Below are 24,714 nucleotides of genomic sequence, written 5' to 3' on the forward strand. Positions count from 1 at the left end.
ACAAGCATGGCAGGTACAGAGTAGCAAGGCAACAAAGTATAGTTACAATATTTACAGTATTTGGGCTTCGAGCCCCGAATTCACACTTCTTGGGCAATCAGCCCAACCTTACTCCAAAATGTTTTAACAAAGGGGCAGAAAACCCCATCCATGATCAGGAGCACTTGCTCCAAATTACACAGAAAAGCCTCCTCGAGGCATACAACACTCAATTTTCAAGAAAGAGCTTCTCGCTCTCAAACTTTAAGCCTCTCAAAGGCCACACCAAACTCCACCTTCAAGTTGTCCTCTCAGGACATAGACACAGGGGTAAAATACCCAACCTACTGAGGTCTATTAAGTGAGAAAAGGATTAATTACATGACCTCTAAAATAACAATTTGAGAGGAGGCGATCTGCACTCCTAATGTATTTGTTTCAAAACCTAATTTGGCTCTAGGCCACTGGTGCAAGGGCTAATCCCATACTACAGAGGTGACTTTAGAAAAGAACAATTTACATTACGTTAAGGAAGAATCGGTTGTGAGAAATAAGTTCCACTCAAAGCAATATGAGTGGGAGCTCGAGAGGGTTAAGCACTCTCTATCCCAATATGTAGCTTTAAAGGAGAATAGACGCTCATATTAGGAAAAGGGTTACATGGTGGAAACTCTTCGGACCCGCCCCGAGAGTTAAACTGCTGAGCTAGCAAGAAAAGAAGATATTAAAAGGCCATTACCTGGTTATTGAGCTGCTGCCCGAAGAAAGAGGCGCTTTCCGTCCCCTGCTATGTACTTTACACACTAAAAGATGGAACAGAAGTGGCCCCGAGACCCTAAAATCAGCAGTTTATATACTCTCGCGGAAAGTTCGAGGCGTTTCAGGGAAGAAAACACCCGCCCACAATCACTTTATTGGTTAGGGATAAGCAGCATATTCAAGTTGGGGGAAGATACATCAGATTGGTCAGAAATTAATTAAAGAAATTCGGGATTGGCAAAATACAAAACAAGGGGAAAGAGAGGGGTATACAGCCAACTTAAACAATAACAGGAAGAAATTTAACAAGAAACAAACTTTTGAAATAAAAATTTCTCCAAAAAACAGTTCTTTCACCTTGCACTAGGGTGCACCATTGTAGTTTTTCAGTAGTGTCCTCTAGAAGAGAAAGTTCACACTTCTTACTACCGGTAAAACAAAAATACATTAAAAGTGACACAGTTCAAAAACTCCAAAATTCCCAGGTAGTGACATCTTCTGAGAAACTTGAAAATTAATACCGTCGATAAAGTTCAGACTTCCTCCAGCAGAGGAGTTTCAACTGGCGCAAATTTTAAATTAGCGGCGTGGAGGTGTACCGCCCGGTACAATTATTATTATTATTATTATTATATCCATCACTGAAATTTATGCCGACATCCGTAGGGTGACGGTTAGCACTACAGTCCTCGAGGGTCAGGATTTCATTCCCGATACTGCCAAAAATTTTAGAATGACAGGGGGCTGTTATGTCGTTAAAATGACACATACATCTGAAAAAAGCTCAACCCCCTCGGGATGAGGACACGAATTCACTTTACTTACTGAAATTTATATGGACAATGTACGTATTTAATTTTTCTTAGTAATTTTCTTGTTAATTACTCAGCTGAGATAATGAATAAATCCATATGCGCTTATCTTCTGGAAGAAATTTTTAATAAAACGTATTACATATTACATATTCAAAACAGTTCCAGAGATATTCAAGACATACAGTATATGTTATGTCTGTTTCAAACTGTAGAGGTTGTCCCAAAAGTCCATACGGCGTTTATGGAGATCCTTCTTCACCTCCAGCTGTGACCCGATTTCCAAGTAATTCGTGGCATCACTCGTATAAGGAAGCCAAGCGGGGAATTCTTCTGTCACCTCTGGTGTTGGATTCCTGAAATGAACGAGATTGAAATAAAATATCTGAATGAGATATATCTTAGGCATTTGTTATCGTAAGTAGTTTACTATCTAACGACCATTCACCATGTTGTTTGCCGAGTGCTTCATCCTTACTTTCTCAGACATCCTAAAAGTCCAGTTCTCACCCTCGCCAGTGAAGTCTTAGCTCGAGCTTGGTATATTAAGTTAAGGCGAGTACATAAACACGCTTCAGTCATCGAATTTTAATTAAGATTTGATTTCATGTAAGATCTTCTTGTAGCTTACTGCTGCGAAGTCTCCAGGTAATGTAAGTAAATAAGTATTTAATTTTACTACAAGTGGCGTGCAATCGGTTCCAGCATGAAATATACAACGAAAAAAGTACACAACAAAATGAAATGAATAAGCTACACTATACAGATTCTGGATATCAAGCGAAGATAAAAGTAACAGTGGTGACTCTTATGTGAAATGGATATTAAAGATATTTCAAAAAAATACTTTTTCTGATTATAAATATGAGAAAACATTGAAAAATGAAATGGCGTATGGCTTTTAGTGCCGGGAGTGTCCGGGGACAAGTTAGGCTCGCCAGATGCAGGTCTTTTGATTTGACTCCCGTAGGCGACCTGCGCGTCGTGATGAGAATGAAATGATGATGAAGACGACACACATACACCCAGCCCCCGTGCCAGCGAAATTAACCAATAAAGGTTAAAATTCCTGACCCTGCCGGGAATCGAACCCGGGACCCCTGTGACCAAAGGCCAGCACGCTAACCATTTAGCCATGGAGCCGGACTGAGAAAACATTAATAAGAACACATTAACTTAGAAAATTCAAAATTAAATGAAACTACCGTCTTCCCATAATAATAATAATAATAATAATAATAATAATAATAATAATAATAATAATAATAATAATTATAATAATAATAATAATAATAATCTCAGTAATAGGTATCAATAGAAATTATGAAGCAATAATAATAATATTGATAATACAAACAATAGATGTAATTATAATAGTAATAACAACAAATACCTTAATAATAAAATAAACTGATATCAGTAAAAGAACAATACTAGGTATTGATAATTAAGTTGAGATAGAACTGTATACATTCTGTCGAATATGTTAGTGGTGTGTCTGCAGTATCAAGGCATGTGCCCCACGGTCAAAAAATAAAATATCAGTTTGTATCACGGTATTTGTATAATAGGAACAGATAAAAACAGTCAGACTTAGAAAAATGTGTATGTAATCAAAAATTCACTGTCCGAAATTTACAACTTTCACGAATGTGTCCCCTAATAGGTTTTATTTTCTTTCTTTCTTTTTTTGCTATTTGCTTTACGTCGCACCGACACAGATATGTCTTATCGCGACGATGGGATAGGAAAGGCCTAGGAATTGAAAGGAAGCGGCCGTGACCTTAATTTATGTACAGCCCCGGCATTTGCCTTGTGTGAAAATGGGAAACCACGGTAAACCATCTTCAAGGCTGACGACAGTGGGGTTCAAACCCACTTTCTCCCGATTACTGGATACTGGCCGCACTTAAGCGACTGCAGCTATCGAGCTCGGTAAGGTTTTATTTTTAAACAGAAGTTAGAACTCGACATCTTGTTTTATTCAGGCCCCCCAGTTTTGGGGCCGTGAAGAAGAACTGGCATAACTAGAATATAAATCATATCTATTGTACTCCTTGATACCGATTTTAGCAAACTATTAATTAATTTCTGCAGGCCTATGGATTGAACAGTAGTCGCTTGGTAGGGCAAGGCCTGTCAGGGGTACTGTCTTTTATTTTCCTTATTGTGCATTAACACTCATTGTATTTGTGAATATAATCTGTATTTCTTCGTTTCCTAAGACTTATTCAGTTATTTCACACCTGCTGTAGATATTTTAAATCCGAGAACCAATCAAATGAGAGATTCTGTACTTTTATGGATATCAATAAAAATAAGAGAGATCAAATAAATATATATATTTATTGTACAGTAACACTTCCTCCATTTGTAAACTGTTAAATGACGAAGTATACTTCGTACCAGCCAAAAATGTGTAATAGGAAAGTAAATAAAACATATTGAATTTCAAATCACTGGAGATGGCTTCTTAAAATGTTTCTTAATGATTTTAGGCAGAAAGTGCAATGTAAATAATCAAAGATTTTGGAGAACTCAACGAACTTTCGGGGTATTTTGTCCCTACTCCCGATCAACAAGTCTATGACTGATATTTTTTCAGGTTATGTGCTTTCTTGTAGAACGGAATTGTGGGCTCATATATTCACTTATTATCATGATCAATATCGCCTGGTATACTTTAGGGGTGTTCGGGGCCGACGGTTGTATCAGCTTCATATCCTACATTGTTTTCTTTAAGCAATCTAATCGATCATTCAGGTACTTCCATTCTCTGCCAAATCATGGGTCTAGTCATGGGCGGCGAACCCGGGTTCTTCTGAGGACCTGGATGATGAAGTTTCTCATTTGATAATACCTAGCGATGAGCAGAGTCTTGCTATGCTGGCAGGAACCAAGGGCATGTGTAAGTATTTCAATCTTATTAAGGCAGCGCCTAAAACGTTTGCTGTCCATGGTCGTTCCGCGCGCAGCACGAACTGTTGCTTCATTCCCAGTCATCTTGCAGCCGTCCCTCCATTCGATGTGTGATAATCCATCGCGAAACGATGATATTAATGACTGAAATGACAGCACGAACGCACTACTTGATGATGTCATACTGAGGCCAGGCTCTTGTTGTCAATAATAGTGGTCCTTCCTTTTCAACATGAGATGCTGAACCTTGTCTCCGACGTGTTCTGTAGAAAACATTATATTGATTTGATGACTTTGATACGTTTCTAGCGTTCACCGGCCCAGGAGCTGGTCCGAAACTATATACATATTCTGCCTTAACAGTAAATATATATAAGAACTTAAAAAAATGCGAAACATCCCATGATACGTTTTGTTGGAATACAGGCAAGTGCATGACGACAACACCCAGTTTGCACATTCATCAGAAAGATTGGTTGTCACCCCGTAGTCACCACAGCACCGACTAATGAGCCAAGGAATACTGCTGAAAGTGATTTTTTTTATTTTCACTTCATAGAGAACACCCCGTTACTTACCCAGTCTACCGAGCTCGATAGCTGCAGTCGCTTAAGTGCGGCCAGTATCCAGTATTCGGGAGATAGTAGGTTCGAACCCCACGGTCGGCAGCCCTGAAAATTGTTTTCCGTGGTTTCCCATTTTCACACCAGCCAAATGCTGGGACTGTACCTTAAGACCTATCTGTGTCCGTGCGACGTAAAGCAACTAGCAAAAAAAAACAAAAAAAAACTTACCCAGTTTTAACGAAGTTTGTCCACAGGGTGACCATTCTCGATCTCACTTTGGCGTCCAGAGAGTCGTCCGAAACTTGTACTCCAAATTCGAACAGGTATCCAAGATCATCGCCATGCGCAGCGCCTGCGGGGTAACAGAGTTATTCTTCAAAATCCACATTTATTAAAATAATGAAAATACACGAAATCTCAACTTTAAAGAAATAATGATTTATAGTGCAGTTACTTCCAGAAATGAATAGTTCAAATGAAGCAGAGCTGAAAATATTGGATGATCCGTGCCTGCAACTGTAAATGGCTTCATTTCAAATATTATTACACTTGTGTAAATCAACTAAAGAAGTAGCATAACAGTTCAGCTCAGTGTCTGACGTTTAGGGGATATATTGATCGCCTCGAAAATTCAGTCTGATAAGAATGGAAAAGAAACATAGGTAAGGGGACTTTAAATATTATTTTGGATCGTACGCGCTGGTAGAGAGTGACTCATGATCTTTGTTTCACAAATCGGCTTCATAATTCACACAATCAAGTTCGACGTACAGTGCTCAACCATGTCCCACATAGTCAACACAGGCCTGTTCTCTTGGAGGTTGGGATGTCTATACCTGTTGTTCGATCACATCCTAAACCGAGGTGGAACTTCAAGAAAGCCAGCTGGACTGAATTTGCAAAGCAAACAGACTCCAATATAAGATGGATCAAACCAACATACAACAACTGCAGCAGATTTGTAGGGGTTATAAAAGGTGAAGCCAGACAATGCATCCCTATAGGATCTCGTAAGGTGTATATCCCTGGCTGGAGTTCAGAGAGTGAGAAATAACTAAGAGAATATGAAGAACATCCTAATTCCGACAATGCAGCTGGTCTCCTCCAATCCTTGGATTAGAGTCGAAGAAGGATCTGGCATGAAAGTGTATAATCCCTAGATTACACCCATTCTAACAGGAAGGCCTTGTGTATAGTGAAGAAATTGGACTCTTCAAACCCTGCAGATCAAAAACAGTCATCAATGTGAATGATTTTGCTAATCATCTAATATCAGTTCCCAAAAACACAAAGGGCAAGCGACCAAAAAGGGTATTCAAATTAAAGTTGAACATCAATAAAAGGTGGACGATGACACCCGCATTCAACCATTCACGATACACCCTGGACACGGTTGATAGTGTGAAGCCGAATTCCCACACCACTTTCAAAATCGAACTTCCCATCCGTCGGGCACCGACCACCATACCCTTTTCGAACGGTGTCAGCTCACGACGACGTTCCATGTTACACCTGTCACATGCTGCTGGATTTGATGGAATTTATCCTGAATTTTTGGCTCATTGCGGACTAGCCACAATAAAATTGTAAACAACTTCTTCATTAATATTCTGCAAACTGGAATAATTCCACCTTTTGTGAAGAAAACAAAGATAATAGCCATAGTGAAACCAAATAAAAATCCAACTAAAGTGGAAAGCTACCGTCCAATAGCACTTCCAAGTGTCATATATAAACTCCTTGAGCGACTAATCTACTATAGAATTTATGAAACAATCAACAGCTACATTCCTATAGCGCAGCAGGATTTAGACCTGGAAGAAGTTGTAATGATCAAGTACTGTCCCTCTCAACGAATATCGTAAATGGATATGAGAGGAAATCAGTAAGCGTGGCTGTCTTTTGGATCTATCAGCTGCCTGCGATACTGTCTGGCGAGAAGGACTCCTCAAATTTTTGAGAATTAACCCATGTCGTGAACATACAGTCTTACTTAGCAATGTGCTTAGTAATAGATACCTCCAGATCTGCGCAGATAATGACAGAAGTAGAGTGTTTAAATTAAGCGATGCTTTACCTCAAGGATCTATCCTGGCTCCCCTGCTCTTTCAGTCTGCACTCATACGAATTCCCAAACACATCTTCAAGACAATTCATTTATGCTTATGACATTTGTTTGGTGACTAAGTGCTCCGAATTTTATGACGCTGAAACTACTTTAGCTACTTCTCTGGAAGCCTTAGATGTACACTGACTTAGTAAATGCCATGGGATAGTCACCTAATAGCGTGTGGGGCCTCCTCTGGCCCTGCGAACTGCAGAGAGACGCCGTGAAAGTGAGTCGACAAGTCCCTGGTAGTCCTCTGGACGCAGCTGACACCGAATCGTTTGCAAAGCGGCCGCCAATGCTGGTCTGTTCGTTGGTGCAGGATCCATGGCACGGAGCCTGCTTTCCAGGACATCCCAGATATGCTCGATAGGGTTCATATCGGGGCTGCTGGGTGGCGATGGCACTCGTTGGACCTCCGCTGCATGTTCCCGGAACCATTTCCGGGCGACGTGGGAGCGATATGGCAGCGCGTTATCATCTTGAAACATCGCAGAACCGTCTGGGCACTGGAAGGCCAAAAATGGGTGGAGATGGTCTCCGAGCAGCTCAACATACCGCGTACCATTCAAAGTTTCTTCCAGAACAACTAGCGGGGCCCATTCCTCACCACGAAAATGCACCCCAGACCATAACAGAGACACCGGCGCCCTGAACCACACCTTCGAGGCAGGCGGGATCCATCGCTTCATGTGGCCTGCGCCATACACGGTGCCTCCCATCGGCATGGTGCAGTTGAAATCGTGATTCGTCCGACCATATCGCGTAACGCCATTGTTCCAGTGTCCATCCCTGGTGACTGGCGAAAAAATGCGCATCGTGGTGCCCGATGACGTTGGGTTAACAGTGGCACCCGTGTGCGGCGCCGGCTCCCATACCCCATAGAACCCATGTTCCTACGGATTGTCTACTGGGAGACGTGTGTAGCACGGCCTGTGTTGAATTGACCCGTGATTTGTTGCACGGTTGCCCGCCTGTCACTACTGACAATAAGTCTCTGATGTTGCCGGCCACGGTCATCGTGAGTGGCTTGATGGCGGTCGTTCGTCTTTTGTGGATGGTCACGCCCGCATGAAACCATTCACGATACACCCTGGACATGGTTGATCGTGTGAAGCCGAATTCCCGCACCACTTCCGAAATCGCACTTCACATCCGTCGGGCACCGACCACCATACCCCGTTCGAACGGTGTCAGCTCACGACGACGTTCCATGTTACACCTGACACATGCACAGCCACTGCTCACAAGGTCTCCTATACAAGTGCCGCTGGCACAGTGGGCGTGTGGTGCGCAGACAACACACGTGCGCATTAGTGCTTCGCTATCCCATGGCATTTGCTCAGACAGTGTATACTTCAAGAAATGGTGCCTGCACCTGAATCCTCAAAAAACAGTCATATCTACATTCCACTTACGCAACAGACAGTCTAATTAAATCAATCAATCAAATTCCGAGGTCAAGTGTTGCCATTCTGCGCTACACCAAAATACTTGGGAATTACACTTGATAGAACTTTTATTTGAAAGCAACATCTCTCAAATGTAGCTGCCAAAGTTAAAAAAAAACTTGCTGGTACATCATGGGGAACCAATACTCATGTTCTAAGATCAACAGCATTAGCCTTATCATGTTCTGTTGCCGAATACTGATGCCTCTCCTGGATCAATGGTGTTCACACTAAGAAGAATGATGTAAAACTCAATCAGGCAATGCGCATAATCACAGGATGCACTCGGAGCAAAAACACGCTATGGCTTCCTGTTCTCAGCAACATTCCACCTGCAGCCCTAAGACGATCAGAGGCTCTCCTAAAGGTTTCAAAAAACATTCAGCAGAACCCTCAACTACCCATCCTCAAAATATTACAAACACAGACCATCAACGACTGAAATCAAGGAAACCACCTTGGCGTACAGCAACAGATCTTGAAAGAACATCTTTTCATGATTACAGTTTACTGAAAGCCCAGTGGGATCAGTCTTCATTAGTGAAAAACCATCTAGTTGAGAACCCTTCTAAACGTGTACAAGGATTTGATCTTCCAAGGCGAGAGTGGAGAATCATCAATCGGATAAGAACTGGGCAAGGCAGATGTCGTTATCTATTGTGCAAATGGGGTTGGAGTTGGACTAGCTCTGCAAATTGTGATTGTCGTGGCCCTTCTCAGTCAATCCACCACATTGTTGCTGACTGCCTAACTCGAGCTTTCAAAGGAAAGCTAATGGATATTCACCGCACATCGGATGAAACAGTTGATTGGGTTAAAAAACTAGACCTAGAGTTGCAGTATTGTACGGAATTGTGACTGCGCACATTTACCCTAAAACTATAGTATACACATACATTCATCATGTGATAAATAAATAAAATAACCCTCCAATGTAGGATTTTACCTCGGACTCAGCGAGGATCCCACCTCTACAGCCTCAAGTACAGTGTTCTGGAACGTGAGACTTTGTGTCGGGGGATACAACTTGGAAGGAGGACCAGTGCCTCGCCCAGGCGGCCTCATCTGCTATGCTGAACAGGGTCCTTATTGTGGGATGGGAAGATCGGAAGGGATATATAAGGAAGACGGAAGGAAGCGGCCGTGCCGTGGCCTTAGGTGTGGTACCATCACAGTATTTGCCTGGAGGAGAAGTGGGAAACCACGGAAAACCACTTCGAGGATGGTTGAGTTGGGAATCGAATTCCTCTCTACTCAGTTGACCTCCCGAGGCTGAGTGGACCCCGTTCCAGCCCTCGTACCACTTTTCAAATTTCGAGGCAGAGCCTGGATTCGAACTTGTGCCTCCGGGGGTGGCAGCTAATCACATTAACCACTACACCACAGAGGCGACCTTTATTATTATTATTATTATTATTATTATTATTATTATTATTATTATTATTATTATTATTATTATGCATATTATGAAGACTATCACGACAGCGAAATGTACCACCATAGTCAGTTAGTTTACTACTGTGATGGCATAACAATTCTTCCTCGTCAGCAATGTTTGCTGTTGATGGACTTTGTAATAAAAATTTAAACTCTTGGAATATCTTCATTATTATTACTCGTGCGGTAAAAGGGTGTCAGATATAAATGAGTGAAGGAAAATTATATTTTCTCTAATTATTGTTATGTGCTGATAACCGGACTGAGTAGCTCAGATGGTACAGCGCTGATCTTCTGAACCCAACTTGGTGGGTTCGATCTTGGAATAGTCCAGAGGTGAAGGTGCTCAAATACGTCAGCCTCGACGTAAAATTAGTTACAGAAGGTAAGAACAATAACATTGACATTATTATGTGCTAACAATGTATATACCCTATATATATTGATATATTTCGAAGCACGTGAAACAATACAGTATCCCCGATGTTCAGTAAAAGGGAAGAAAGAGGCAAAAACGTCGGTCGGTCGGTCGCTCGCTTTCTTGGCTCACGCTGTCTGAACCGTCAACGATAATTCCCAAATCTAAGTGTACGAATTGTGGAGCATAGAAAGCTCTACAAGAAATGTCCGCAAAAATGTCCGCGATGCTATATACCTATTCCAACCGGTTACACTCTAAAAGCTATTTTCTTATTCTTCTGCGTGAATGTGTCAGATAGGAACACGTATGCCTTTTTCCACCTTGCCCAATAGCTCTTCATTTTCATCGAGTGTCGTATTTCTGTTCCTCCGACCAAGTACGTCGTGTTGTTATTGTTTTTTCTTGTCTTCCTCTAATCCCCTTGTGTGAACAATTCTCCTGATTACATTTCTATCTTGCAGATTTGGTGATCTTAATTCAGTGAGGTCTTTCTCTACTTGCTTATACCATTTTGATCTGGTATGTTTGGTTTACGAAAATTTGTGTATTTGATAAATAAGTCTGTTGTTATTCAATCCCTCCAAATGGCTTATAAACTGATTTCGTCGCTATTTTATGATATAGTCTGCGGTAAAATTATAACTATTTAAAATTAAATATATTTTTTATATTATTCACAAATTCCTCACCAAAATAAATTAATTGACCTCCTCCACTACTTTATAAGGATGGAAATAACCTTGTGAGTACATAATTTGCAAGAATGGTTCAGAATTTATGACCGTTTCAGACTGTGATGTGATATTACCTCTTGTTTGCTGCCGTCGCTCGAGCTGTCAAATGGATCAACCTTTCTCCTATTAGAGTCTCGCGACTGGTATACTAGAACGTGGTACTTTTGCATGAGATACTGAACTCTGCCGTCAAACTTGTCAATAAAAAATTTGTTTCGATTCGAAAACGTTCACATTCATACAACGCTCATCGACCCAAGTGCGACATTGAAACTAGAGCCAAATTCTGCGTCAAATAACAGCTCTTAATAAAGTTATGGGGATGGTACATTTTTTGGTAATATCTAAATATATTTAAATTCAAATTGTATAGCTTAGTAACTACAAATGCTATTTGTAAAATAATTCACGGTTAACTTGCAATCATTATATTTCTGGACATTCCATTTCTAGTCGGACATAAAGCCGCAAAAGTAGAACTTGAGATTTTGAAAATTATGAAAATTTTAAAATAGATAAAAAATAGAGCCTGAAAATTAAGATTATATAAATAATATTTTCCTGACAGCAAACTTCGTGACATTTGTGGTGTAATATAAATTTTCCTAACTTCCACGGCCTACATATATAAAAAGATAGAAAATTTAATGAGGTAGTATTTTCACACAATTTTAATTTTAATTATTTGTATCCAATATGTGGTAATTAGAATCATAAATTAATTTTCTTTTTATTCTACAATGGAAAATATCTCAATATAATAATACTTTCAATTTCGGCAGTTGAATAAATCTACGTCGTCAAATTAATCGGGGCATGACTGATGTACAGTAGGAATAAAACATGAATAAATAATTTCTGGGTCCCAACAAGAAACACGTAGTTAGCTAAACCAGTGTGCAAATATTCCAGAAGGATTGCACAAGTTCAGGGGTGAGTTTCTGAAAATTAGCAAGTAAATTCATAAGAGAACCCCCAATGCTTTGGGAACGCAATCTGTCTCCTGCTTTGAAGACGAAACCGTAGTAACTTTTAAAATATATCTTAATTTGGAATGTTGGTCAAGTTTAACCCTTTAATAGACTATCGGTCCCCGTTTGGACATATTCGAATATCTAAGCTGTCATTAAAGAATTATCAATCTTTGTGGCACTATTGATATCCCTGAATATTCCGTGCTCCTCTATTCCACAACATTTCACTCGAAAAGGTTAGTGGAACATGTTTTGTTCTTCAGTTGGCTGATGTAGGTCCATTGAGAACCACAATATACACGCTGCACCGTCTTCGCACCAGTTAACAGTGAGTGTTTGAGTGATGTTTTTGGCACTTTTGAAGAAAATAGCATTGAACGGATATAAGAAATATCCCATGTATGATTGTTATTTACCTATCTGTGTCGGTGCGACGTAAAGCAACTAGCGAGAGAGAGAGATTGTTATTTATTTTCTAGTATCAGGTATTACGTGTAGAAATACGCTGGCGAATGCGTGGAAGTCTCCAAGTTTCTATGGCAATTATTAAATCCACTGATATGTACAGTATAATTCAGTTGCATTAGAACTTCCATGTTATACACAGGCTTATTTTAAATTGAAAAACGGTTCAGAGCAGAGTGTCCAACTACTTATAGGCGAAAATGTTTACTTCAGTCGTTGGGTTATTCTGCATAAATCTCCTTTTACGTTGCAGTGCGCACAGGAGTTTGTTTGTTTGTTCAACTCTTATCCCGTTTCCCTACGGGTTCGGGTATGAGGTGAGATGAATCTGTCGTGGCGGGTTTTTATGACTGGATGCCCTTCCTGACGTCAACCTCATCAGAGGAGTTGATGAGATGAAATGAATGATGTGATATATGATAGTAGGGAGAGGGAGAAACCCGGTGCCGGCACATAGCCTACTCCTGTCGAATAGCACCAAGGGGTCTGCTCAAGATTTAACGTCTCCATCCGACGGACGAATCACCATCAACAGCGTCATATGCCCTCACTCCATATGAGCATTGCGGAGAGGCTTTTGGCACGCAATCTAGTGCTTAGAAATTGTATACCACCACCTCCCCTACCCTGGCGGCCAACATTCTGATGGTGAAATTTTTTTCGACCAACGGGACTCGAACCGCCTAACCTCGGTGTCAGACCGTTTATACTACAGCTCCTTAACGATCATGGCCACCAGGAGTGCTGAAATGAAATCTCAAAGCGAAGTGTATAGCCACTCATCCGTGCTAACTGAGGTATTTCATCACTCCATGTATGTATATTAATGGTTTCTTCCCAGAAGAGTAGCCCTACATTATTTTATTTTAAAATGCTTTGGCGAATTTGATTATAACTTTTACATTTGTTGTAGCTGTGAAATGCTCATAATTACCGGATTTCTACGCTGCATGCAGTTTCTAGATTGATATTTTCCTCGTTATTGTAGGTTGCCTGGGTATTTTCAAACTCATCTTTTTCGAGGACTGGGATCTGCAAGTATTTTTGACTTGGGACGTACAGTAACACATTTTATATGTAGATAGTTTTTCGGTCCAGCCTCTGTGGTGTAGTGGTTAGTGTGATTAGCTGTCACCCCCGGAGGCTCGGGTTCAATTCCCGGCTCTGCCACGAAATTTGAAAAGTGGTACGAGGGCTGGAACGGGGTCCACTCAGCCTCGGGAGGTCAACTGAGTAGAGGTGGGTTCGATTCCCACCTCAGCCATCCTGGAAGTGGTTTTCCGTGGTTTCCCACTTCCCTCCCCCAGGCAAATGCCGGGATGGTACCTAAATTAAGGCCACGGCCGCTTCCTTCCCTCTTCCTTGTCCATCCCTTCCAATCTTCCCATCCTCCACAAGGCCCCTGTTCAGCATTGGTGAGGCCGCCTGGGCGAGGTACTGGTCATCCTTCCCAGTTGTAACCCCCGGCCCAATGTCTCACGCTCCAGGACACTGCCCTTGAGACGGTACAGGTGGGATCCTTCGCTGAGTCTGAAGGAAAAATCAACCCTGGGGGATAAGCGAGATGAAGAAAGAAAGAAAGATATTTTTTTCGAAAAGTCTGTTGACATCCTCAGGAGAATGAGTACTGTGCATTTGTCTATCAGTGTAGACTCGAGTAAAATTTAGTTTCCTCTATAGAGCTGCTATAGTATAAAATATACGGCTATTGTCATTGACATTTTGAATGATTCTTCCTTTTTTTGTTTTTTGTTCAGATCAAACTTATTGTTACGTTTTTAAAATTCAGCTAACTATATAACTTAGGTATTTAGAATTAAAATATGCTACCTTCCTGACTTCTTATGTATTTCGAATTCCAATATGTTAACTATCTGAAATATTAGTATGTATTTAGAATTCCAAACTGCCAATTAACTCACGTCTTAATATTGTGTATGTATGTTCAGTCTTCAGCCCTAAGGCTGGTTGGATCCTCAACAACTCCGCCATTAGCTGTCATAGATTGCCCAGGTATCACTGAAGAGGCGTACTAGGGAAATGAGGAGTGAGGTAGTTTCCCGTTGCTTTCCTCACCGGGCCAGACGTTGCTATTACATATCAGTCTGCCAAGCCCACTGAAATGCATGCACCAACCAGCCCTATGAGCAACATTTTCACACCATTCATAGCAGGGACTGGCTGCAGAAGGAATGACATTACTAGTATCGTTCATACCTCAGTCACTTTTGTATTGTCAAAGCCAAGGATAAAACAGAGACAGATCAATGAAAGTAACAAAATTGCTCTAGCCCATACCAGAAGACATAGTGCAGCGTAAACACTAGGTCCTGCCAGCAAAGGCATGTCTTAATAATATGTATTTGGAATTCCTAGAAGAAAAATATTTCTGATACACTGCATTTGTGGTCCGCTTAACGTTTACCTCATTGGGTTGTGGTCCCTATAAGGGTTCCCTTGTGGGTGGAGAAGTGTAGAATAACAACCGCGGTATCCCTTGCCTGTCGTAAAAGGCGACTAAGAGTGTTCCAGGGTCTGTTAACTGCGGAATGTGGGTTAACAAACAAGGAGCCCTTAGCTGAGTCATGGCATTGCTTCCACTTGTATCATGCTCCTCTCTTTCATCTCTTCTATCGGACCTCCCTTGGTCAATTCTTGTTCTTTTCCGATCCCGATATTAGGTGGCGGCGCCGAAGGAGTCTTCATGTTCACTCTCTTCGTGGCCCATGTCTTTCTTCGGCCGTTATCCTCAATTTTCAAAGTGTGGGATCCCTTCCAGTTTTCTTTCTAATTCGTGTTAATGGAGGATGTTTGTCTATTTGTAGTTCCTCTTAAAGTGCGCGCAGCTGTGAGCTCGCATTCGGGAGATAGTGGGTTCGAATCCCACTGTCGGCAGCCCTAAAAATGGTTTTCCGTGGTTTCCCATTTTCACACAAGGCAAATGCTGGGGCTGTACCTTAATTAAGGCCACGGCCGATTCCTTCCCATTCCTAGGCCGTTCCTGTCCCATGATCGCCATAAGACCTATCTGTGTCTGTACGACGTAAAGCAACTAGCAAAAAAAAAAAAAAAAAAAAAAAAAAAAACAATAATCACGACCACCACATCCCATTAAGTACGACCTGTGTTTTGACGTAGAAACCTAGAGTATTAAAGAAGTCGTGGTATATACATACATAGGATCTAGTCAGGCCTTCCCCAGACTATAGTAAACATACCTAAGATTGTGACAAATGGATATTTCGCCTTATAAAGTTTTAACTGTCCACCTCTGTGGTGTAGTGATTAGTGTGATTAGCTACCAGCCCCGGAGGCCCAAGTTCGATTCCCGGCTCTGCCATGAAATTTAAAAAGTGGTACGAGGGCTGGAACGGGGTCCACTCAGCCTCGGGAGGTCAACTGAGTAGAGGTGGGTTCAATTCCCAACTCAGCCATCCTGGAAGTGGTTTTCCGAGGTTTCCCACTTCTCCTCCAGTCAAATGCCGGGATGGTACCTAACTTAAGGCCACGGCCACTCCCTTCCCTCTTCCTTGTCTATCCCTTCCAATCATCCCATCACCCACCAAGGCCCCTGTTTAGCATAGCAGGTGAGGCCGCCTGGGCGAGGTACTGGTCATCCTCCCCAGCTGTATCCCCCGAACCAATGTCTCACGCTCCAGGACACTGTCCTTGAGGCGGTAGAGGTGGGATCCCTCGCTGAGTCTGAGGGTAAATCCAACTCTGGAGGGTAAGTAGATTAAGAAAAAGAAGAAAGGTTTAACTAATAGCCTATGTTTTCCTAACACGTCAATAAATCAATCAAATCTACGGCCTATATAGTGTTATAATTTTAACTGTAAGGAAATATAGATCCTATATGTAATAGTTTGTTCATAATATTTCTTTAACCAAATAAGTGACTGAAAAATACACTGTATTTTACATGAAGGAAGCTGATACTGCACATAAATAAAAATCTCCTACCTCTTTAATGTTATAAGAAAATACTCTAAGATTATATTTTCATTTGCTGTCGGATTCGTCATGGAATGTTCCAGTCATGAAACAGTGTTCATATCTTCGAAAAGCCGAGTAATTACGCATGCAATGTTTATCAAATTTGCAAACTGAATGTGTTTGGACTATAATAATATTTCTGAGGGTAATATAATACAGTTACAAATGTTTTGCTCCTATGGATGCCCCATAATATCATGATTTTACGTACCTGGGAATTTAATTATATCTGGGTTAGACAGCTTTGTCCTCGCTAGACCACCGTCATATGAAAACTGGTAAAGGTAAACCGGTGCAGAGCTTAATGATGACATTTTCTTGACTGCATACACAACTCCTTCAGCGAACATTATATCTGTAGTCATCTGTAAATATAAGTATTAAGTAGTCTATATTATAGGAGAGTTCATTAAGGTAGTATTTTCAAATAGACACAAAGTATCACAATGGAAACAAAACTACAAAGTCGCAGGATTGATTTGCGGCCTATCCCCCTCGCTTTTCATAATCTACAAGAACGCTATTACGAAAGATTGGATCTCCCCCATCTTAAATAACCGCTTATAAATCGATACACTGTTGTACACTGATAATTAGTACAATAACACACAACACCACCCTAATACAGTAGCATATAAATGTGAAAAGCTGAAAAAAACATTTGCTTTCAAACCAAAAATATTTATTACTATGATTAAGAAAACAGTAAAATGAACTAAATACGTCAAAGTGTACAATAAAATCTTTTTTTTTTGCTAGTTGTTTTACGTCGCACCGACACAGATAGGTCTTAGGCGACGATGGGACAGGAAAGGGCTAGGAGTGGGACGGAATTTGCCGTGGCCTTAATTAAGGTACAGCCCCAGCATTTGCCTGGTGTGAAAATGGGAAACCACGTAAAACCATATTCCGGGCTGCCGATAGTGGGGTTCGAACCTACTATCTCCCGAATACTGGATACTGGCCGCACTTAAGCGACTGCAGCTATCGAGCTCGGTTACAATAAAATCAGTGATCTGTCTTTATTCATGAGAAAATCAAGACTTTATATTAACAGCCCACAAACAAAACTAGTCTCTTCGTACGGAAATGAAGTATGGATAATCGGGAAAAGAGGAGAAATCAGAATCACCGGTGCTGAGATGAAATTCATAAAACGTACAGGATCACTAGAGGAACGAGTTTGTGATGAAGGAAGTGAAGGAAGAATTCATGTTAAAATGACTACGAAGGTACCATAAGAACTGGAAGGACAATGTGAACAGAATGGAAAGGGATGACATCCCAAAGCAGATCTTTTCACGGTCAACTAGGTTTACGCTGCGCTCTTTATATGGGCCTTAATAATTTTGTGAAGGCTAGCATAAGCATAAATTGGGAAGTTTCTCCATAATGCCGCAGGTGCTCTAGCCGTCAGTGATACTAACAGGAAGCGGTGTACCTTAATTATCATGTTGCCAGTTTCATATGTATTATTCTGTTGTTGCTAGTGTTACTGTCGGGTTCATAATAAGACGTTCATTTGTTGTTGATATTTGACAGTTACACGCTAATTCCATTTTTTAATTGTGCAGAGAGGTAATTTTTTAAAATTGTGTTTGTAAATCTTCGAATAGTGATACTGGCGTATGCCATTTCGTACTACGTACAGGACGAGAAAAGAAGGTACACTATCATTTCACAAACTTCCATCAGACAGAGACAATGGCTGAAGGCAATTTGTCGCGATAACTTATTCCCAAACAACCATTCTCCTTCATGTGTAGTGGAGTCATTTGGTTTTCTTATAACGTCTTTACAAATATTCGAAATGTCACATTGTTGAGCACCTTTTTATGTACCTCCAACAGGAAAAAGTGGAAAGATTCACAATCATTCCACTAATTTCCTGCAGACAACGAAAAATAATGTAAATAGTGGCTCAGAAGGCAGAAGTATTCAGTCAGCAGTATGTAAAGATTGTTGGTTACAAGGATAATGTCGAGATAGAGGAAGAGACTAAGGCCAAAGAAGTAATAAAATTTACATATGATAACAATGACATTTACAATAAGATACAAAAGTTGAAAACTAGGAAAGCGGCTGGAATGGATCAAATTTCTGGGGATATACTAAAGACAGTGGGTTGGGATATAGTACCATATCTGAAGTACTTATTTGATTATTGTTTGGTCGAAGGAGTTATACCAGATGAATGGAGTCATTTGGTTTCCTTATAACGTCTTTACAAATATTCGAAATGTCACATTGTTGAGCACCTTTTTATGTACCTCCAACAGGAAAAAGTGGAAAGATTCACAATCATTCCACTAATTTCCTTATGCTAAGAACACAGAGAAAGAGTTTTTAGGTTTCACCATTCAAAATTTATTTAAATATTAAATCAGATATTCAAGAAATTATTTCAAAATTTTACTAATGAAGTAGCCTTTGTAATGAGTGACTCATTGTCGACCTAGTAATCCATGTCCGTCGATAACTTTGGAAAAATCACGTCTTTCGACTTCACCCTAAATGATTGAATGCCTTCTCGGCTTAAATAGCTTCCTCTCTTAGTACTCATTCATCTCCGAAATCATCAATTAATAGTGTAAATGACAAGTTACATGTGGGAAGATTCTTAAAAAGAAACTGCCCTATCCTTCTCTTTCAATTCACCTAGCGAGTTGGGTGATGAGTAAATACATTAAATTGAACACAGCTAATAGTATTTACAAGTGCCTTCTTGGCAAGAAAATAAAACATGAAAATTATTTACATTAAAAATGTAGGATGCATCCACAGAAAAGAAAAGAAAACTCCTATCAACTATTATTTACAGTCTTTCTAGTTGTATTGCTTTGAGAAATAAAGAATCGCATATGGAATTTCTGAGCTAAAGTTCAGTCAAGAAATGGAGTTCCATTTGTTTAAGTCAACCATTCTTGGAAATCGCATTAGATTATGGTAATTAACACCTGATATTTATTCTAAAAACTGTCACATTACTTAAATTTTCACTGACTGATTGGCTGTCTGTAGTTTTAAGACTATCAATAAGGCTATTATAAACTCTTCTTGCGTTGTTCTGACAAGTACACACGTATATGTTTTACGTCTTAAATATTGATCTCTGCCTATCTAGTCGCTTCTTAGACACTCATATTTCCTTGTGTTACACATCATGAGCTAAGCTACGTCCATTGTAAGCCGTAATCATCCAATAAGTAACATCTTCGCAAGATTTAATTCATGAATTTAAGGTAATATGACCTTATCTTATTGACATAGACTACGTGCGTACGAAGTAGCAAGAAACGTCACCACACTGGTTATACAGGGTTATAATAACACATGCTACCAATGGAAAATCTACTTAATCGGATGACTCTATCTCCAGCTAAAAGAAAATGATTCTCCTTCGAAACCCTAGGTCACCAGTGATCGGCCTATAGATTGAAATTTATACAGAAATGTAATTATTCAGTGAGAGTTCTCGAGATCTTCCTAAGCGAATCAGTGAAGGCTCAAATCTATCCAGAGTAAGCATATGCTTCTCCAGGTAACTTAATATGGATAAAAGAAACATTGCACTACACGTCCCGAGATCATGTCCTGAGCTAGATAAAATGCGTAGGCTTAGAATCATTGCGTGGAATTGTCGAGAAATCAGTCACCTTCTCAATTATAACATTTGAAGTCACGAGACCTTATTTCATGCAACTATGACTCTCTCTCGAAGAAACAATAACTACAACCATCATACATCATCAACAACTCTATATCATATCCATGACGCGTTAATTATTACTCTTATTTCATATAACCACACTATCACTTCATCACGTAATTCATTACCTTGACTTGCACATCAACGTGCCGCGACATTACTAAAATGCCTACTTTATTTACTACAGTCATAGTGCCAAATTTAACGTAACTTGGAGTAGTCTACTGCCATTCCTTCATAACACAAATCCTATGCATGATCTCGAACAATTTGACGTTGCTTAAGTTTAGGACACGCAGATATAAATGCCTACTTCATTCTTTACACATCACTGATAATAATAATAATAATAATAATAATAATAATTTTAGCGATCTCTTCACGCATATCTCTGGAAAACATTACGATCGGGACATCACTTGGTGACCACGCCTACAAATGGAATTGACGTTTCATACGGATGAGTACCTACTTCCAATCAATTTAGCTCGATGTTTATTTACGCACTGTGTTCACATAAATAAATATTACCAAGCAAATAATGAAATAATATCTTCTTACTTACGAAAACGACTTGGACATTGGACTTAGCTTTGCTCAAGATGGTCTCGGCGTTTCCTCCTCTCCGGTCATCTGAGACTAGGAACTGGTCATCTGGTTCCTCCACAAGTGGTCGGGTACATCGTGGCTTCTCATCATCGCTCACTGGTCATCCGGGACAGCCAACATCGTCTCGCCTCGTCAGGATCCAAGCAGCATCGCCTTGCTTCCTTACAGACCCATGGTGAAGACTCGTGCGTATGGAACAGAACAATGATAGAATATTTGACTCATTGCTGACATCTTCCAAGTACTATAGCTCTTGCGTTGCTCAGATTGCATAGGTTTTTACTGGGACGCAGTTAAATCAATAAATAGTCCAGAATTGTCTAAGACATATATTCGGTATATTCTGATTTGAAAATAAATTTCTTTCCGCCGTCTCTTATCAGCCTAAATGCATTCAATTACTGGTCCGTAAGTGTCTTTCAATGTTAAACGGTGTCGGGCAAATTTCATCAAGGGCTTGCGTCACTGCGTGACGTAGTTCCACAGTAGTATATCTTATCTCTTATTGTTTCTCGTATTAAATCTCCCGCGTGGCGTTTAAATCTTGATCTCCGCAAAATAGCGCGTAGTCGGGAATTAATCTTCGTTTCCAAATCTCCAATATATCGCTCCGCTGGATAATTCCTTTAAAATGAGTTTTACGTCTTCTTAATACACCGAAGTCAGATTAGATAATAAAAGATGAGCATCTTTTTTCTTGAATAATGGTTTCAAATAATGTCCATCTGTCATTTTTTTCTGCGCCTTCTAAACGCGGCTATTACCGTAACCGACTGACGAAAAGACTTATAATTTGGCCCGTACTGACGTTAAATGTATTTTATTTAAGATTTTGACCGCAGAGACTCCATCTTTGTTGCTCTAGCTCTTATAAAGAACTGTGAAACGGCACATTAACTTCCCCTACGTTGAAAGAAATATATGGCTTGCCATATATTTATTATATTCGTCTTCCTTCTTATAATGGGACCTTTCACTGTTCTTTAGGAGTTCTCTTTTGCCTTATTACTCCTTTCTTCCGAACAATCTGTTTATTCATGATGTAAGTGGCTTCAATCTGTACTTCTTTGACTCGTCATCACCTGAGATGCTTTGCCCCTTCTCTATTCCTTGAAATATAACTTGATGTTTGCACTGTTATGTACTCCTTTACTGTTTCCATCTAAGTCGGGAATTTCGTAGGCATTATTTCGGAATGAACGGTTAATCCTAAATGGTCCTTCGAATAAATGCAGGAATTTCGCAAAGATTTTGTTCGTTACACTGGAAATTGCGGGTTTCTTTTTTAATACAAGGTCACCTTTCTTCAACTCAGGTTTGAATTTCTTATGCTGTACCCTCCTTAACCTTCTCTGTGCTTGTCTGTACAGCCTTTCGCGAACCAGTTTGTTAATTTCGTCGATATCTAAGTTAGGTTCAGCTGGTAGGTGAACAATTGCGTCCCAAGGTCTTTCAGGTTTAATACTATGATGAATAATTTTAGGTATCTGTCCGCTGGATTCATGTATTGTGTTATTCATGCTGTCTTCTATTATTCCTATTACCTCTAACCACTTCCAGTGTTGGTTTGGACAATAGATTCGACAGAATTTCGCTATTTCTTTCATGCATCTTTCAACAGGATTGGACGCTGGATGTCTCACCGAGCAAAGAATGTGTTTAATTCCTAACTCTTCCATGGTTTCTCTGAATTGAAGCGACGTAAATTGTGTCCCTCTGTCTGACAGTAATTTCTCAGGCTTTCCCATGTTAGGTAAGGTGTTTTTGATTAGACGTTGTAATACCTGCTTTGTGTTGGCGCGTTGAATTGGTTGCAACGACACATATTTAGAGAACACATCCATCACTACGACTATGTACTTGTGTCCCCTTCTGGCAGTTGGGAGTCTGCCAAAGATATCTATAGCATATAGTTCTCGAGCTTTATGAGGCAGTATAGCTCTGGGTTCGTGTCTTACTGTACCACTGCCATGTTTAACCTTTTGGCATATGTCGCATGTTCTCACGGTATTCCTCACCGTTCTTCGAATACCTTTCCAAGTAAATTTCTCGAGTATGACTTGTGTTACCTTTTCCACGCCACCGTGACCTGTAATTCTGTGTATGTGCCAGATTACTTCCTTGTATAACATCGAAGGTAGTACTATACGTATCCTCTTATGACCTTTACCTGATCTAGCCATTAGTATGCCTTGCTCTAAGCTGTAGATTTTCGTAATTCTCAATTTTGTTTCACTTTCACAGTTTCCATCTTCCAATTTATCTATGATTTGTTTCAACCTTTCGTCTTGACGCTGCAAGTGTACTAGGTTCTGTAGTTTCTCTAATGTTTCTTCATCGTCCGGGACCAATTCAATTCTATGAATTACTTCCTCTTTCTCCACAGGGTTACGACTTAAGGCGTCAGCAAGGATGTTTTCCTTTCCCTTACAATACTCTATTTTTATCTGGAACTGCTGCGTGAACAACATCCACCTTGTTATCCGCTCATTAGTCATTGCAGCTTTCAATCCAAATGTTAATGCCTTATGGTCTGATCTGACCGTTATTGGGTATCCGTAAATAGTTTTTCTCCATTGCTGTAATGCGTAGATGATTGCTAATAGCTCCTGTTCTGTCGTAGTATAGTTAACCTCGTGGCTCCTTAATTTTCGGCTAGTGAATGCTAGATATATCCTTTTGGGAGGTGTTCCTTCCTCTTCTTGGTATAAACAAGCTCCGATGCCAACATTAGATGCGTCTGACTGTATTATAAATTCTTTTTCATAGTTAGGATAGCCTAATTTGATGCTTTTTGTTAACAAGGTCTTTAATTCTTGGAATGCTCTTCCGATGGTACTTTTTCTTCTTCCGATACCTCCTTGTTATCTATGATCATAATGTCGTCATTGATCTTAATCCGTTCTTGGTTTTCCCTGGTGTGTTCGTCAGATATAGGGAACCTTATTTCTTGTTTCTTCATATCGATCGTCATTCCAGTTACCGTCATGAAGTCTATTCCTAGTATAATATTATATTTAATCTTGTTCATGACTATGAATGGATGCTCAAAGTGCCGGTTTCCAATATTTATTTCCAAATATGTTTGTATATTGCATTCCACTGTTTTATCTGGAATTATCCCTCTTATTTTAATTTTCGAAACTGGGATGGTTAATAATTTCATTCTTCTACTCATATCTTGGAATAATTCCTTCGAAAGCACACTGATGCTAGCCCCAGAATCAACTAAACAACGTACTTTCATCTCTCCAACTCTTGCTACGATAATAGGCAATTCATACTTTCTCTTCATGTGATGTACTGTCAAATCCTTCATCAGTTCTTCCGAATCGATTTCCCACGAATCCACCTGTGTTATGAAATAACTATAAATTTTGGAATCCAATGCGTTCTTTATATTCTCAACCTCACCTTCTAATTCAAAATCGGCGTTTTTTTTTTGCTTGTTATCTTTTCACTTTCTCTTCTACATTCGAATTCTCTCGCGTTTGGATCGAGGATCTGTTCTTCCTGTTTCCTCTTTTTGTACTTTTGCAACTCAAGACTCTCCGCTCCCTCTACATCAGCGTTGACGTCCTGTTCTCTAATTGCTTTTTCCCACTTGATCTTTTCGTTTCGGTCCTCATTTACATCGCGTGTAGGTCTCCGATTATAAGTTTCCCTTCCTTGGTCATCTCTCGTATTTCTTCTTCCATAACCATATCTTCCTCTAAAATTATTTCTTCCTCTGTTTTCTCTATACGGGTTCCTGTACCGCATGTTGGGTCTATATG

At 40.1% G+C, this 24,714-nt stretch overlaps 1 protein-coding gene across 1 annotated transcript in view; it reads right to left on the reverse strand.

Moving 5' to 3' along the window:
* Positions 1 to 1,661: 1,661 nt before the first annotated feature.
* The window catches only part of LOC136877731 (esterase FE4), a 79,307-nt gene continuing 56,254 nt past the window's right edge, over positions 1,662 to 24,714 (reverse strand). Inside the window, exons 8-10 of the mRNA XM_068228724.1 lie at positions 16,832 to 16,985; positions 5,264 to 5,387; positions 1,662 to 1,906 (exon numbers count right to left, since the gene is read on the reverse strand). Of these exons, the coding sequence (XP_068084825.1) occupies positions 1,744 to 1,906; positions 5,264 to 5,387; positions 16,832 to 16,985 (441 nt within the window). The 3' untranslated portion in view covers positions 1,662 to 1,743. The remainder of the gene's footprint in view (positions 1,907 to 5,263; positions 5,388 to 16,831; positions 16,986 to 24,714) is intronic.

The sequence above is a fragment of the Anabrus simplex genome, chromosome 7, assembly GCF_040414725.1.
Source record: "Anabrus simplex isolate iqAnaSimp1 chromosome 7, ASM4041472v1, whole genome shotgun sequence".
Lineage (NCBI taxonomy): Eukaryota > Metazoa > Arthropoda > Insecta > Orthoptera > Tettigoniidae > Anabrus > Anabrus simplex.